General features: G+C 43.4%; 2 protein-coding genes across 4 annotated transcripts; one reads left to right on the forward strand and one right to left on the reverse strand.

The window, feature by feature from the left end:
• Positions 1–537: 537 nt before the first annotated feature.
• taf4a (TAF4A RNA polymerase II, TATA box binding protein (TBP)-associated factor) lies at positions 538–10,188 on the reverse strand. The gene is made up of 15 exons (XM_076095655.1): positions 8,666–10,188; positions 8,364–8,497; positions 7,882–7,992; positions 7,249–7,338; positions 6,978–7,100; positions 6,694–6,783; positions 6,400–6,606; positions 6,132–6,252; positions 5,956–6,046; positions 5,621–5,790; positions 5,404–5,534; positions 5,053–5,178; positions 4,267–4,323; positions 4,059–4,181; positions 538–1,880 (listed from the first exon to the last, which is right to left on the reverse strand). The coding sequence occupies exons 1-15, from the start codon at positions 9,372–9,374 to the stop codon at positions 1,716–1,718; spliced, it is 2,448 nt and encodes an 815-aa protein (XP_075951770.1). The 5' UTR covers positions 9,375–10,188; the 3' UTR covers positions 538–1,715.
• Positions 9,568–14,501, forward strand: LOC142954564 (protein LSM14 homolog B-B-like). 3 transcript variants are annotated; one of them, XM_076095657.1, is made up of 8 exons: positions 9,569–9,977; positions 11,753–11,916; positions 12,044–12,173; positions 12,747–12,926; positions 13,041–13,118; positions 13,380–13,520; positions 13,624–13,747; positions 13,840–14,501. In XM_076095657.1, the coding sequence occupies exons 1-8, from the start codon at positions 9,974–9,976 to the stop codon at positions 13,994–13,996; spliced, it is 978 nt and encodes a 325-aa protein (XP_075951772.1). In that variant the 5' UTR covers positions 9,569–9,973; the 3' UTR covers positions 13,997–14,501. The 3 variants fall into 3 exon arrangements, with proteins under 3 accessions (XP_075951773.1, XP_075951772.1, XP_075951771.1); XM_076095656.1 differs by having other exon boundaries at positions 9,571–11,613; XM_076095658.1 differs by lacking the exon at positions 13,380–13,520 and having other exon boundaries at positions 9,568–11,613.
• The last annotated feature ends 1,709 nt before the right edge of the window (positions 14,502–16,210 follow it).

A 16,210-nucleotide genomic window follows, 5' to 3' on the forward strand; every position in this document is an offset into this window, starting at 1 on the left:
CCGATACGAAAGCTGCTCCCAATCATTGCAGCATCAGGCAACTGTCCCAGTGGCAGAGTGGCCTAATCATTTGCAGCCCATGCTTGTGGAGAATGTTCGCAGCTGATGTTGCAGCTGTTGCCAGTGCGCCGTGTGTTGGGCCCATAATGGAGACGGACTCAAACGAGACTTCCCAACATAGACCTGCACAGACTGGTAGCAGACTGTGTGTGAGTGTGATTTTTTTTTCGTTCTAGGTTGAGAGCTGTGTGTTCTGCTCATGGGAGTTGTGCTCAATAGATGCCCCCCGTGTAGACCCGGGGGACACGCATTGTGTACTACATGTGGCTTTGCAGATGTTAGAGGATTAAGTGGAATTATCTGTGAACAGGTAGAGTAAGAAGGAATTAAAGGCATTCAGCTCACTCGTGTACAAAGCCTCAGTATCCTCAGTGCCACACGGAGCTCCCATCCAGATGTTCTAATAATGCAATGCTGCCCCCTAGTGTGATACAATGCAATACAAAAACTCTCTCTTTAAACACCAAACCACACCAGTTACTGTAAAATCATTATTTATTCAAACTATTTAATAGATAAAATGTGGTTTTCTTTATGCTGGGTGGGTCAATTCTATACAAAGCCATGTGTAAACTTTAGGTGTAACATTTACAAATACACAAGAAGATACTCCTGAGTGCTTCTTGAGTCGGAGGACAGTGTCAGTCACTATTGAAAAAGTAAAAATGTGTGTTGGTGGGCAGCTACAAAAATAGAAATCACTTTCAGGTAGATGTATGTTTGGTATAGCAACACGGGTTAAAAGCTTTCTGAAACCTACTAAGTTATAGAAATCAATACATGTCAAACTAATTTCATAAAGAACAACTTAAAAGATTAAAAAAGAACAAACCCCTCTTCACTCACTGAAATCTAAAACACCCAACAACATATCAAAACTAATCTGAAACAGATCCTATGCAGGTAAATGCATTTAGTTTTAAATTGAAGCTACATGAAACAACTGACACGCCACGTGAAATTAAATAAATAACTAAACGTTCATTTAAGCTCGAGTTTAGTAAATAAATATGCTGAACACACAAAGCATAGTGATGGAGATGACGGATACAGAGCTACTGCTTCATGAGTTACAGCACGGTTACTTGCCTCGGGGTGGCTTTATGGCTTATTGATAGTTAGGAAGGCAACTCAGTAGGTTACAGTTTGGAGTCAAGCTAATAATAAATCATCATCAAAATAAAATCAATAAAATGAGTCGGTGGTGGATTAAAACTTGATTTGAAAACAAAATGATTTTCATTGCTTTTAAGTCTAATGCGCATACAAATAATCTGAAAATATACTGTACTGTGTGACAGTGCATAATGTACAATAATTCATGTGTTCATACATAGATACTTCCTCATAACACACAATCCATTACTGCACTTTTTCAATAGTTGTACAGGGTAAATAGCATTATTCCATGAGTGCTCTGAAGCTAAATAGGCATTATTTAAAAGGGGGGGGGGGGGTAGAGAGGCCATCCGATATGGTTATCACTGTACTTCAGGTTATCAGGTATATCCGAAAAGCTTCCAAATGTGCCGAGACGCCGCTCTCCTCCTCCTCCTCTTCCTCTTCCTCTTCGTTTAGAAGATATGCCGTCTCTGTGGTGGGAGCGGTTGGTCTCTCCACACACATTCCCCCTCCTCCCCCCTCTGACATCGAGCCTATTTGAGAAAGCCCTTGTAGAGGAACTGGGAGTGACTGGTGGATCTCTCGTTCTCCAAACAGAAGAGCAGGTCCCTGAGATTGACGCGCGTGATGCGCTGCCGCGTGGGTCTGGAGCCCGACGGACCAGCCCCGCCAGACGGAGAGGGACCCGGTCCTGATCCCTGACAAGATGGGCGGGAGAACGAGAGGTTTAGAGTGTGTGAGTGTGTGTGTGCTGTTAGAAAGCCCCATCTGGCTGGAGCCTTCCCCGTGCACAGTTTGCATGTTCTCCTGCATGGGTTGCTCCGGATTCAATTCAACACTCCAAAAGCACGCGGTCAATGAACTCCATCCAGGTGAGCTAGTACCCCAGAGCGCAGCCCTACTTCTGCAGTTACCAGGGGAGTTGGTGGAGAGCTTGTGGAATAGCTCAACTAAATAGAAATGTACCATTTGATCAAGATAAATGTATCCACACTGCATTAACACCAGCGAGCCAGCAGAGAGGTTTGGCTAAAGCTGTAGGAATATGATGAAATAGTAGCTGTGGTTGAACTGTTGGTATGCATGTGTGAGCACTTGAATAGACCCTGCCTCTTGTCAGAAGCATGATGGGATAGACGTCCGCTCCACACAACCCTGAACTGCTTTGAGAGCAGTAAAGAAATGTAATGGATAGATGCATGTTGGCCAATGAACTTGTTATTCTTTAATACATCAGAACTATTTTTTTTCCCCCTACAAGAGTGCTTTAGAGCTAAACAGCCACAACATAGGACATTTATGAATGGTTAAAGAAAAGGCTTTTGTGACACAGTAGGCCGAGTCTACTACGGGAATTTTGGATGAAGTACAGCGGGAACCGCTGATAGTGATCACGTCTGTCCGGGTCAACTTGATCACTAAGTGGATGATTATTATAATTATTGTCTTTATTTGTCATGCAGATTGTCATCTAATTGACATTTGTATATTTATTACATGAATATAAAGTAGTGATGAGTATTTGTGTGCATTAGTTTTAGCAGCCCTACGACTGCTCGTAGACGACACAAGGAAACCTTTGGAACACTACGTTTCTGTTTTTACTGTCATGATTTCAATATGCACGCAGCACCAGCCTTAGGTAGCCAGCCTGAAGCAGACCGGGTACTGTTTTTAAAAAAGTATGATGTATGAAAAGACCAACAATGAACACTGTAAGTGGACTATTTGATTACTATAACAAATTATTTTAACAGCGTTTGTGAAGGAATGATTCTGTCCCAAGATTTGTGAGCCATTTAAGCGGTTGATCACTGCAACCGTGATCACTATAAGTAGTTTCTTGCATACTTTTAATTGCCATGAACCCTATAAATGCCCTTTTTACCAGCAATGCCATGCAGATTATTTAGGAAGCCCTGCAGTCATAACCTCTGTTGCTTATAGAAAAACACAATACTCTTTGGTTTAAATGTTACGTCCATGGGCGTTTGTTTGATTTGATAACGTCTTTCCCACTTACCATTTACTGCTACTGCAATTTGCATCGTACCCAACAGAATACAATGCAACTCGGAGACATCTGTATTTCTTGTATTTTTCAATAAACATTATAATGAAGTCTACAGAAGAAGACCAGCACACAGTGTTGTTGGGGGGGGGGGGGGGCAGGGAAGGTGTACAAATAAACACCACCTTTTAAATTACTGCAGCCTTTGTCAAAGTAAGTAAACAGAAGAAGGGATTTACTGAGGGAATTATACAGGACCAGTTATTGCAGCGAATGGTTTGACGCTCATTTCTGAGAACAGCCTCTGCTATCGTGGAGGCTCCCGAGTGAATCCAAACAGTGGACGATTGAATGTGGAGAGAAAGAAAACACTAAACAGAGCCGAACCCCCAACACATGGAGTGTATATATATATATATACATATACATATATAGCAATCAAAAATGTAGAACAGAGAGATTTGTGGTCAATGGAAAAATCAATTAATTATACCAATAACGGTGATGCGTATCAAAGAACAACTAGAAGATGAAGCAGCGAGACTAAAGGTTTGTCACTTTATGAAGACCGTCTCATTGTATTTAATGAATGTGACCGGTGACTTGTGCATGAGTAGTGTGTACTGACAGAACTAACGAGCAGTATGTGAAGAGCACAGGTGAGTCATATGTGACTCTCCATTCAGTCTCTGTCCAGCTTATGCTAATTAAGGAACGTAAAGAGATGTTCCCTGCAGGGTGAAGACGGCTGAGGTTGTGATGGAAAGTGGTGCCAAAGATAAACAAGCTACGCCACCGCTTCTTTATCCCGCTGGCCCAGAACCAATAACACTATTTGGGGAATGTACTGTATAATTAGCGTTACCTCGGCTGCAGCAGAGGAGGATGGAGAGCCCAGAATCTTCCTCTTCTTCCTGGGACCGATGGCTGCCAAAGCTGTTAGGTTGGCCTCCCTCTGTCTCATCTGAGCCAGCTCCTGCTGCTGCATCTGGATAACGCACACGGAGCAACATGAAAAATCCCAGCATGCATTGCTTAAACACTAGTTGACTGTCCGGCCCCTCTCATCCTACCTCTTTTGCCTTCTGTTTCAGACGCAGCTGCTCTGGGTCCTCCTGCCGAGCTCGAGACTGCAAGGCCGAGAACAAGACGCGTTAACAACCGATGTTGGCAGAAGCAGATTCTACATAAATTACTTGTGAGTTCACGTCCTCTAAATAGTCTCATAAATATCAATATTTACATTTTTTTTTTACTGCACAATTCTTCAACGAAAAACATGTTTTATATATATGTAAATTGGTATTTGATATATCACACAGTACATTTGTTAGAAATTGTTCAGAGTTACGTCCTAACATCCTGAGGGTGAGTCAGAATCAATCGCAAGCGACCTTTAGTCAAACATTACAGAGTATGAATGTGTTTCTGGAGAAGAGAATAGCTGCGGGATACCAAAACACTAAATGTAGGCCAAACAAATCAGCATTTATGACACCTGCTGTTATAAATAAATGGCTTGATCTCATCCAGACATTAAAACTGCAACACAGTACGCCCTTGAAATAAAAAAATAAAAAAATGGATGAAAGTCTATTCAATCCCAGAAGATCTTCAATGCCGTGCCTGCTGCATAAGTCACGGCAACAAAGTGCGTGTTTTGATGAGTGCATAAGCTGTTTCATTCTAACACAGAATATTTGATCAAAGTATTTATCAAAGAGAGGAATTGATTGTAACTCTTCACTACAGCTACCCCGTTACCTTTTACTACAATTTTGTGTAAAGTGAATTTCACCAATAGCCTTTGGACATATTTGTATGATGATTATTATTAGTATCTGTGAGTGAAGCTGCACCTTCGCTGCCTTTAGGAGGATCTCTCTCTCCTGTTCCTCCTTCTGTTGTTTCTCCAGCTGGTCCAGCTGCTCAAAGAACTTGAGCTGAGCACGAACATCGCTGCTCTGCTCATGCGTGTCATCCTCCTGCCGACAGACAGCAGAGTGTCACAATGTTATCCCAGAAAAAGCTTACAAAAGAGATTACTGCACAACCTTGTATCTGTCACTTGCATCGAAAATACAGCGGACCCTTTAGTGTCTTAGCATCAACATTGATTGGATGCGAGCATCTGGTTAAGACTCAATCTAAACTGTGGGGAGGAGACATGTATACTCGTACGAGTCTCTCTAATGATGCCGTAAACAAACCTTGAAGTTGACGTTTTTCTGCTGAGCCACCAGAGTAACTTTTCCCATCAGGTTCTGGAGCCGCTGCTGAGTAGCGTGGGAGACAAAGTTCACCACCTCCGCACCCAGGTCTGTCACACCATACCTCCGACCTGGAAAAGAAACGGAGACATCTTGGGGCTTTAGGATAAATAGATGGATAGATGCTGTATTGTCAAAAATGTTGTACGTGTCTCACCGATCTCCTGCATTCTCCTCTGTAGAAAGGCAAAGGAGAGGAAGGCCTCGTCCTTACAGGAATGCGTCACCGCTCCCACGAATCCAGAATTGGTTGCGAGGATATTAGCACTTTCCTCAGATAGGTTCACTCCAGCCATGGAGGCCACATCGTTGATGTCGTCCTCGTCTCTGTAAACATAAACGAAGGTGTGGCAAAACAAATGGCTGATTTTTTTTTCGAAGAGTTTCCAAAAGTACATTTTCCACCTTCAAGTGATGCTTTCACTATAACCTTTGTGATTAAGGGACATTTATGGTGAAAACTGATTTGAATTCTGTAATCTTTGTTCTTACTTGAATGTGCCACCCGCCTCTCTCAGCTTGTTCCTTTGAGCCAGGCTCATGGACGCAGCAGAGACTTGTTTAAAAAAAGGTGACACAGGAACTGGCAGAGACACAAAAATCTCAATGAATACTGCAGGTCACCCAAAGAAAGACGGACGGGGATGTGATCAAATTGACTTCCTCACCCGGCTGTTGCTGTCCCAGCATGATGCGGCCAGGGGCCTGATTCCTGAGAGTCACCATGGGGGTTGTGGGTAAGACTACCTGAGGTTTCAACATTGCTCTCTGCTGTTGGGGCTGGATAACCTGCATGGATAAAGTTCCAAATGCAGATTGTGTAATTATTAGCAGGGTGATATATAAAATGTATGTTTTATTGTGCAATGTCAGGGAGTGGAAATATAAAACGCCACTCCAAGTTATAGCTTTGAGTTCGGTCGACGGTCGGTTTACCAGTGAGGGGGTCAGTCCTGGTTTGCTTATGCCGGGCTGGAGCTGAGGCCTGCTGACTGCAGCAGTGAGGCGGGGTGCTGGGCTGCCCAGGACCACCGTGGTGGGTGAGGTGGAGGGGACCGGACCTGAGGCCTGCTGGGGAAGCTGACTCTGCTGGATGAAGGCTGCCGAGTCTGGGGTGAGCTGCCTCAGGGCTGGGAGGCTTCTCTACAGAAGGTGAACGGGTTACAATTTACAGAGACGCACTTAAAGATGACACTCGGAAAAATGACAATAGAATACAAGCTATCTTACCTTGAGGAAAGGCACAAGGTAAGGTTGGGGGGAGGAGTTGAGCTCTTTGTACAATCTGCTGGTGAATTCCTCCGCTTCCAGTTTGGCCTCCTAGTACAACAATCAGGCATAAAGAGCTGAGAGAGAGCCATCATTTGCAGGTACAGATGATGCTTCCACTTTTAAAGGACAGCTGGGATTCTTTTTTTTTACTTTTAGGTAAATAATTGTATTTATTTGTCATTTGACAGTATCATTGATAAATGAGAAAGCATGTGTGTCTCCTGTATGTAGGGCTCACTCACCAGCAGCTCCTTGACCAGCTCTCTCACACTGGCTGCAGTCTCTGTAGATTGCTTCCCAGTGGATGCCAGCTTGATCAACGTCGACAGGAAGTTCTTACATTTCTTCACGTTCTCTATTGTCTCCTGCCAAATACACAGAGCATTCAGAGTATGCACAGATTCTCGTCTCGTTTTTGAATAACCAGGCTATACATCGCCGCATCTTTTGCCTTCTTTTATGATACGACTATTAAACGACGGTCTTATCCCTCGGGGGCATAGCACAACTCACTCTGCTCATCATGACTGAGGCAACGGTGGTCCCAGCTGTTTGGCTGACGGTCCTGGAGTGAATTCCTGGTGCTGCAGCCCCAACTGAGCTCTGGGAAGACAGACATCACCATCATAAACATGTTATTTAGGTTGTTCAAATGTTTCAAACCCCACGTTTCAAGTCATGTGTGGGTTTTAGACTTGCATCAAATTTCAGGTTCATAAGAGGAAACAGGTGCTCTTCTCCTGCACTGAATTTCAGTTGGGTTTGCTTCCTCAAAAAAAGAACTTTTACGACATCAGTAAAGACGTCAGCATCCTATATTTGTAACTGGCAAATCTGCTGACATGTTTCAGTTTTAACTCTTTATAAATAAATCCAGGAAAAAAGTTTCAGGATTACCAATAAACCCGGGCAATAGGAAAAACATTTATTCACACTATGCACCAAACAACACATCTTCTAGAGAATGAGAGTTTGTATCCTTTCCATTGAGGCAAAATGCACTCATGAGATCCTTCTAGTGTCACTTTGATGATGTATTATAGTACAGTATGATATTACCAGCTTATGTGTCAAACAGTGAATGGGTCACTTTGTATCATCCGTCAGTCTGTAGCATGAGCAAGTTATGGGGTCAGTCGGGGTTACCTGAAGGATGGGGGGTCTGTGAAGGGTGGTGGTCGCAGCAAGTGGCGTTGGGGCGGGACAGCCCTGACGGATTGTGCTGGGGGCCACTAGTCTGCTGATGTTTCCAGGAGCCTGAGCCGAAACACAAAACAGGACGTGATGGACATCACACAGTTTCATCAAACCAGAAGACATCTAGTGTTTACATCGTAAATTATACATAAATAAAATGCTAGTTCGAATTTAGCATGAATGACTAGTAATAAATAGGGATATAATGACACATTGATCTGGATCGATATATAGATTTAATGATCAGCGATCTAATATCGATGTACAGTGACAACATCGAATCCATATTATCTTTAAGATACACCTTTAGTTGAAAATGTGTCACTTCCATGTCACCATTTCAGTCAAGTGCCTGTACATGGACTATAACACTGAAGTGACGCAATGGTTGACGGCACAAAGGTCTTACGAGGCAGACTAGGGGATCTTACCTGGCCAGGAGGCACGCTTGTCGGTGCAGCGGTCCGAGGGGCCATGCCTCCTTGTGCCTGGGCCTGCATCTGGGCCAGAGCCTGCTGAGGAATCATCAGCAGCTGTCCACTCTCACTGCGCACAAGCACCATCCCTGAACCATGAATCACAACAGTTCTGTGTTATTTTGGGAATTATGGCGCACTACTGATGTTGCGTCTGAGAGGACACATACTTTCTATTGGATGACTGACATTAAATAAGAAAATAATCATTCAATGTTTATTTGTATTCAAATGTGTAAAAGAATGACTTCACTCACCTGGGGGGAGCTGGATGTTATGCAGGCCAATACTGGGCTGTCCCGGTGAGGTCTGGGGCAGCCTTGGGGCCAACATCTGAGGCGTCAGGGCTCGGATCCCGCCGGGACCGCTGGCTACCATCGGAGTAATCCGGCCAGCGCCGACGGCACCAGGACTGACAGCCGCCTGCAGCGGTGCCGACTGTATTATTGTTGTGGGTGGCTCTGCTTTGATTATGTTCGACCCTGCGCTCACAGACAGCGAGTTGGACGGCGGGGTTTGTATGCCTAAACCTGTGTGACCTGCTGTGTTGAGGCTCGCATTAGTATTGTTCCCATTCAAAGTTGCACCCGACCCCGCGGTGTGCACGGGCGGCCTGACGAGCATCACCGTGGGTCCTGCAGCCGCAGAGACGACACTCGGGGAGTTCACGAGATGCGTCTGAATTACACTGTTTGACGAGGGATGCATTGCTGCACTGGCCAGCCCTTTGGACACCACTGGTCCACTGTTGTTGACAGATATCACGGTACCACTTGTCACTGTCGCCCCCGCGAGAGAGTCGGCACTTCCTGAATTGTGAGAGTTCATAACTCGGCTCCCATTGAAAGTCTGCGCTGAGTGTGAGTCTACTATTCCCTGGTGAGTAGGGAGAGAAGTCACAGCGCCACTGACAACAAGTGTTTTGTCCGGGTCGTGTCCCGTGGTGGAGTCCGTCGACGCATCCATGGTTGAACCATGGGGAGGGACCTCGTTATGATGAGAACCCCCCCCACACACACTACACTTCCAACTTGTTTAAAAGAAGCACAGAACAATCTTGAATTTGTGATGGGTGCAAGACTCTGACACTGTTTTTCTCAGTCAGCTGTTGCTTTTCGTGTATACTCGGAGATACAAATAGGTAAACAACAGTAGTAGTTACAGCGTACCTGCTTTTGGCAATCGTCTTGACCAAGTCCCAGCTGGACATTAGCTCGCGCTACCCTCTTGTCCGTGAACTATAGCCGTGTAATTACCGGCTGCCTCGTGCCTACACCAGTGGTTGTTGTGACACAAGAACGACAGATGTGACTCTACAGACTGAACGGGATGACAAACTACCGCTTTATTCGCCTCTGTGTGTAAAAAAGGCTCATCCAGCGGACCGGACTCAACCGCCATCTTCACACTCCCGCGAGGTTGTGAGAGAGCGGAGGGACTTACCAACTGACATGCGCATGCGCATAGCAGCGAAACGTCTCCGTGCGGGGGATTTCGGAGAGCTGTGATTGGCTGCTCCGCATTTTAAAAGGCGGTACCAATGGCTTCAGCTGTCATTCCGGGGGATGAGTAAGACAGAACAACATCGTATCGGAGACGAATTGTCTTCATCAAATATTACACCGTCGCCGACGTGTTTACACAAACCCAATGGCGATTTGGTTTCGGAATTGCACCGCGTGACTATTGGTAGAATAATAACGTGGTTTACAGCAAGCCAACGAACCTAATTTCAGAGTTTACTCACTCTTGACGCGCGGGGCAAGATGGCTGCAGTGTTTTTGGCCAACAAGTGAAGTAGCTGTTGTAAAGAGGCGTTTGAGGGCGCCCCACCCTCCTGTTAGAGAGCTAATAGTGTAGCCTACAGTGCTGTCAGCAGTCATGGGACTAACACTGTGGTTAAGGTCCCATGTGCGCTGATTTTTTTAGATAAATGCACGATGCAAACTAAGTGTGTGTTTACGTTTTACTTTCATTTTTGAAATATCAGAAGCAGAACCGTTTAAATGCCAAAGTATGTTGCACATACAAGGAATTTGACATGGTGCATAACATTAAACAATCAACACAGTGCAAAAAATATAAACATATTACAATTTACAATAAAATATAGTGCACAAACAAACATAACAGTACTTTAAACAAGTATAATATAAATGTAATGTAAATATAAATATAAGCTAAGGCTAGTCATGTATTGAAAAGTTAGAAATGTTCAGTCCAATTTAAGAGGTGTTAGGCTGTAAGACCCCTCGCTGCTATTAGATCATTTTCTGGTAGGCTTATACACGTTTCACAGATAAGAGCAATTATCGCATCCTCACCTTTTTTATCATTACCAAATACAGCTGCAAGGAACAATTGAAATAGAATGAGAATGGCATATAATTATTATTATATTGTACCACTTAGGGTAATCATGTCGTATATATATTAAAAATAAAAGGGAAACTGAAGAAGGAAATTTGATATATGATATATATATAAATAATGTGTTAAACCCCTGTAACCAAACTGCCATTTCACAATATCTATTCCAATGTACTTTTCTTTTTCCCATCCAAATGTGACTTGATTATCTTGAGTAGTATAATATGATATAGCCTATACTATGATAATAAATAAATAGTTGATTTTCCATCTTCTCACCTTTCTGGGGAGATAAAATTCCCTCTATAGCCTACATATTGGCACGTGCAGATTAGGTGGGGCAGATGAATCAAGTGCTCATAATTGTGTCATCAAGGGAGTAAAATAAAAGTATTTTTTTTAAACCACTTTCCACCTCTCCCTCAAACTCCTCCATGCTCACCGCTGCAAGGCCGTAACAGCCTTGCGCTTGGTTTCTTGCGGTGTACGCCGGCTAGCAAAAGAAACTAACCCTATTTCACACGCGGGTGAGCGCCATCGGCGAAGAGGCGCGTCACTGACAACCTTATAAAGCGCACAGGTGCGCGCTGATTGTGTGCACAGCTTGATCTGATTGATTCCGTGTCGGATGTGTGCCGTGGTTCAACGCTCTGAGATTTAGCCGCTGCTTTTGAATTTGAGAAACATATTTTTTTTTTCGCTGCAAACATGAGTGCTGGAGGAGGCACCCCGTACATCGGCAGTAAGATTAGTTTGATATCCAAGGCGCAGATGCGGTATGAGGGGATATTGTCGTCTGTCGACACGGATAGGTCCACCGTTGCGTTAGCCAAAGGTAGGTTGGTAGGCCTGTATGCGACACGTGTTTTTCTCTTTGACACTCCTCTCAATACATGAAGGTAGTGACCTTACCGTTTGTTCCTTAATGTAAACTGTATGCTGTACTTAAACAAAACTTCTTTATTTCCCAACAGTTAAATCCTTTGGGACAGAGGACCGGCACACAGACAGACCGGCGCCACCCAAAGATGAAATCTATGAATACATAATCTTCAGAGGAAGTGACATCAAAGATATCACTGTGTCTGAGCCACCGAAACCCCACTATGGACTGCCTCGTGACCCTGCTATTGTACAGGTGTGTGTGTGCTCTGAGATTTGGCAGAGTTTTCAATATTATTTGCATATGATGTTCATCAAAAGGTCATAATACTCTATTGATAAAACGGCGTTTCTTTTTGTCTTAACTTTTTTTTTTATTTCAGTCATCCCTTGGCAACTCCTCTGCTGCGTATCACCCACGCTGGAGTTCATACAGAGACATGATGCCCACCTACAACCAGCTGGCTGCTACTTCTCTACTCAACCAGCAGTACAACGCAGCACTGGGCCTAGGTACATTTAATGTCGCGGAAATGTCAGTCTTTTTTTTTTTTCAGTCTTTTATTGTTTAGCTGTGTCTGACTTTATGTATTTCACATACTCTGCATGCTTTTATGTTTTGTGCCTCTGACATGGATGTTTTTTTAGTGTCTAACAATTGCATCATAATATTGTCTTTAGTGCATGTTTCTATTGTAACATAATTATCCCTTTTATTTGCTTTGTGTGTGTTGACTTTGAGAGCCTCTGTGTTGCACGTCTTGTTAGTACTTGACAATGTATACGAGTCTCCTGAGTGATGATATTACGTATATTAATCTCTTTTTTCATTGTTTGTGCACGCATTGTGAAGCGTCAATATTGTTTAACCTTTTAAATTTAATCTTGCGTTCTGTTATTGGGTTGATTTTGTAACATCTGCCTCTTGGGACTACAGATGAAAAATTGACTTTTGGCTAACTCTGGCGCATTTACAGAAATGTTTTTATTAATGTGCACTGTCCCTTATCAAATAAACCAATCAATAAATGTTAAAGTGTATTGTCAGTGGCTATTTATCCACCATGTTTGTTCCTGCTCCCTCAGTACCAGGACTTCATGGCATCCCAGCCAGAAGGGCTCCCATGGTCGAGCAGGCTGTCCAGACCGTGCCCTCGGTCAGTGTCTCACCGAAAAGGGAAAAGACTTCTACCCAGCCACAGGGCAAACAGCCTGTTCGTCCAATCCAGCGCTCTGGACAGGTTCATAAGGAGAACGTTCCCACCAGTAAGAACACTGACACAGTGGCTCATATTGTACAAGATAAAGCACTCGGCTTCTGTTTTTAGCATTGCTTCTAATCCATCTAAAGACTTAAACATTTCATTTATTTACGTTTAGGTCAGGCACCATCTCAGCCAATTGCAGCCAAGGTTCAAGGCCAAGGCACTGAGAACCAGAAAGAAAGGCAAAAGCAAGGTATCAAAATTAGAAATGTTCGCTCTAAGCTATTTCCTACTGACATGCTGCAGTATTTTTGTCATGAGTGTTTGTTCCATCAGATGGCAGACGTACAGCAGGAATTCATTTTTTTTTTTCTTCCAAGTAGACTCGTTTAGCTCTGCTGTCTGACATGTAAATATCCAGGACTAGATGAACCTGTTCTAAATGGTTACTAAAACAGGTTTTACACTAGTGTTTGTGTTATTTATCTAAAATTTTTCTGGTGCTCACGTGCAGGCAGTCGCAGGTCCAGGAATCGAAGCAGAGGCCAACTTCTTGTGAAAAACTCAAAGGCCACAACCTTGCAGTTTGAGTCAGATTTTGATTTTGAAACTGCAAATGCTCAGTTTAAAGATGATCTTACTAAGGAGGTTGTGGGTATGTTTATTTCAAAGGATATCTGTCAAAAGTGAACATCACGTAAAGCAATTTTGGGTATATGTGTATATATATGCCATTTGTTTGTGTGATTTCTCTGCAGTGGAAAAGTCTGAATCTGGGGAGGCCCAGGACAGCCCGGGTACGCAAGAGGACACTCTCGGAGAGAAGTACTACGACAAAGCCAAATGCTTCTTTGACAACATCTCATCCGACCTGAAGCCCAGGTGATTATGTAACTATTTGTCTTTCTGTTACCTCGGCGGTTTGTCATGTTCAACAATATATGTAACTTGTTGTTTTTTTTGTGCGTCCGAAGGAGAACCACCTGGGCGGAGGAGAAAAAAATGAACATGGAAACATTTGGAGTGCCCGGCCGCTTCCTGCGAGGCAGAGGATTCAGGGGCCGAGGACGCAGAGGGCAGAGCACCCCTGAGCAGCGACCCCTCCCAAAAATTGTTAGTGGGAGGGTGTAAATGGGCTTCTTTTGTTTGTCTTTTTGTTAACCTTTTCTGTAAATATTGTAGTTTTCTACTTATTTAAAAAAAGTACCTCCCTTTTTCCCCCCAATTTAAAGCGAAGACTTTTTTTTATATATTTTATTTTTTTTTTTTTTTCTTTTTTTTTTCTTTATCCCAAATTCGCATTCAGGGAATTTTGTACTTTGAAGCTTTATTATATGAAATGGGAGAGCAATTTATTTTAATCAAGCAGCTGTATGCTGGAAGCAAATTAATTATTTTGCAGTTGGCTTGGTAAAACTAATGTGGAATGTGTCTTTTGAGCAGGCCAGCAGGCCCGTAGTGTAGTTTTTGTTTTTGCTTAATATATTCCATTCTTCTCTCTACTTGACTGTCCGAATGTAACTCCAAATTGCTTTTGGAGGACAGCTCTACTTTATTTTTGTTCGCCTGCTTGTAAAATGAAAACTGTGGAGGACTTTGTAACAGTTGTTATTAAATAACATAATTATCAGAATGACTTCCAGCTCTGTGTTGGCATTGGCATCCATCAACCTTAAAACTACAGCTTGGCTGCGGTTGAAAAGTCCTTTTTGCTTAGGAAGGTTCATAACTGAGTGAAGTGACAGCATGATCTGAAGTATCTAAATGCTAATGACATCTGCTTCAATGCTTCCTTTCTTAGCTCCTTTAGCATAGGAAACACTGGACCTACAGTGGGTACGGAAAGTATTCAGACCCCTTTAAATTTTTCACTCTTTGTTTCATTGCAGCCATTTGCTAAAATCAAAAAAATTTATTTCTCATTAATGTACACTCGGCACCCCATCTTGACAGAAAAAAACAGAAGTAGAAATTTTTGCAAATTTATTAAAAAAGAAACTGAAATATCACATGGTCATAAGTATTCAGACCCTTTGCTGTGACACTCATATTTAACTCTCATGCTGTCCATTTCTTCTGATCCTCCTTGAGATGGTTCTACTCCTTCATTGGAGTCCAGCTGTGTTTAATTAAACTGATTGCACTTGATTAGGAAAGGCACACACCTGTCTATATAAGACCTTACCGTTCACAGTGCATGTCAGAGCAAATGAGAATCATGAGGTCGAAGGAACTGCCCAAGGAGCTCAGAGACAGAATTGTGGCAAAGCACAGATCTGGCCAAGGTTACAAAAGAATTTCTGCAGCACTCAAGGTTCCTAAGAGCACAGTGGCCTCCATAATCCTTAAATGGAAGAAGTTTGGGACGACCAGAACTCTTCCTAGACCTGGCCGTCCAGCCAAACTGAGCAATCGTGGAAGAAGAGCCTTGGTGAGAGAGGTAAAGAAGAACCCAAAGATCACTGTGGCTGAGCTCCAGAGATGCAGTAGGGAGATTGGAGAAAGTTCCACAAAGTCAACGATCACTGCAGCATTCCACCAGTCGGGGCTTTATGGCAGAGTGGCCCGATGGAAGCCTCTCCTCAGTGCAAGACATATGAAAGCCCGCATAGAGTTTGCCAAAAAACACATGAAGGACTCCCAGACTATGAGAAATAAGATTGAACATTTTGGCGTTAATTCTAAGCGGTATGTGTGGAGAAAACCAGGCACTGCTCATCACCTGCCCAATACAATCCCAACAGTGAAACATGGTGGTGGCAGCATCATGCTATGGGGGTGTTTTTCAGCTGCAGGGACAGGACGACTGGTTGCAATTGAAGGAAAGATGAATGCGGCCAAGTACAGAGATATCCTGGAAGAAAACCTCTTCCAGAGTGCTCTGGAACTCAGACTGGGCCGAAGGTTCACCTTCCAACAAGACAATGACCCTAAGCACACAGCTAAAAATAAAGGAGTGGCTTCGGAACAACTCTGTGACCATTCTTGACTGGCCCAGCCAGAGCCCTGACCTAAACCTAATTGAGCATCTCTGGAGAGACCTGAAAATGGCTGTCCACCAACGTTCACCATCCAACCTGACGGAACTGGAGAGGATCTGCAAGGAAGAATGGCAGAGGATCCCCAAATGCAGGTGTGAAAAACTTGTTGCATCATTCCCAAGAAGACTCATGGCTGTACTAGCTCAAAAGGGTGCTTCTACTCAATACTGAGCAAAGGGTCTGAATACTTATGACCATGTGATATTTCAGTTTTTCTTTTTTAATAAATTTGCAAAAATTTCTACATTTCAGTTTTTTTCTGTCAAGATGGGGTGCTGAGTGTACATTAATGAGAAATAAAATG

This window comes from Anarhichas minor, unplaced genomic scaffold, assembly GCF_050575085.1.
Source record: "Anarhichas minor isolate MPS153535 unplaced genomic scaffold, ASM5057508v1 ptg000021l, whole genome shotgun sequence".
NCBI classification, from domain to species: domain Eukaryota; kingdom Metazoa; phylum Chordata; class Actinopteri; order Perciformes; family Anarhichadidae; genus Anarhichas; species Anarhichas minor.

Bases quoted from the DNA above. Each gene is read 5' to 3' on its own strand.
- taf4a (XM_076095655.1), bottom strand. From the start codon at position 9,374: ATGGATGCGTCGACGGACTCCACCACGGGACACGACCCGGACAAAACA. The intron at 6,784-6,977 runs GTGAGTGAGCCC...TTGTTGTACTAG, and splicing joins AGCTGGTCAAGGAGCTGCTG to GAGGCCAAACTGGAAGCGGA. The intron at 6,253-6,399 runs GTAAACCGACCG...TTATCCATGCAG, and splicing joins CAGGACTGACCCCCTCACTG to GTTATCCAGCCCCAACAGCA.
- LOC142954564 (XM_076095656.1), top strand. From the start codon at position 11,487: ATGAGTGCTGGAGGAGGCACCCCGTACATCGGCAGTAAGATTAGTTTG. The intron at 11,917-12,043 runs GTGTGTGTGTGC...TTTTTATTTCAG, and splicing joins GTGACCCTGCTATTGTACAG to TCATCCCTTGGCAACTCCTC. The intron at 13,521-13,623 runs GTATGTTTATTT...ATTTCTCTGCAG, and splicing joins TCTTACTAAGGAGGTTGTGG to TGGAAAAGTCTGAATCTGGG.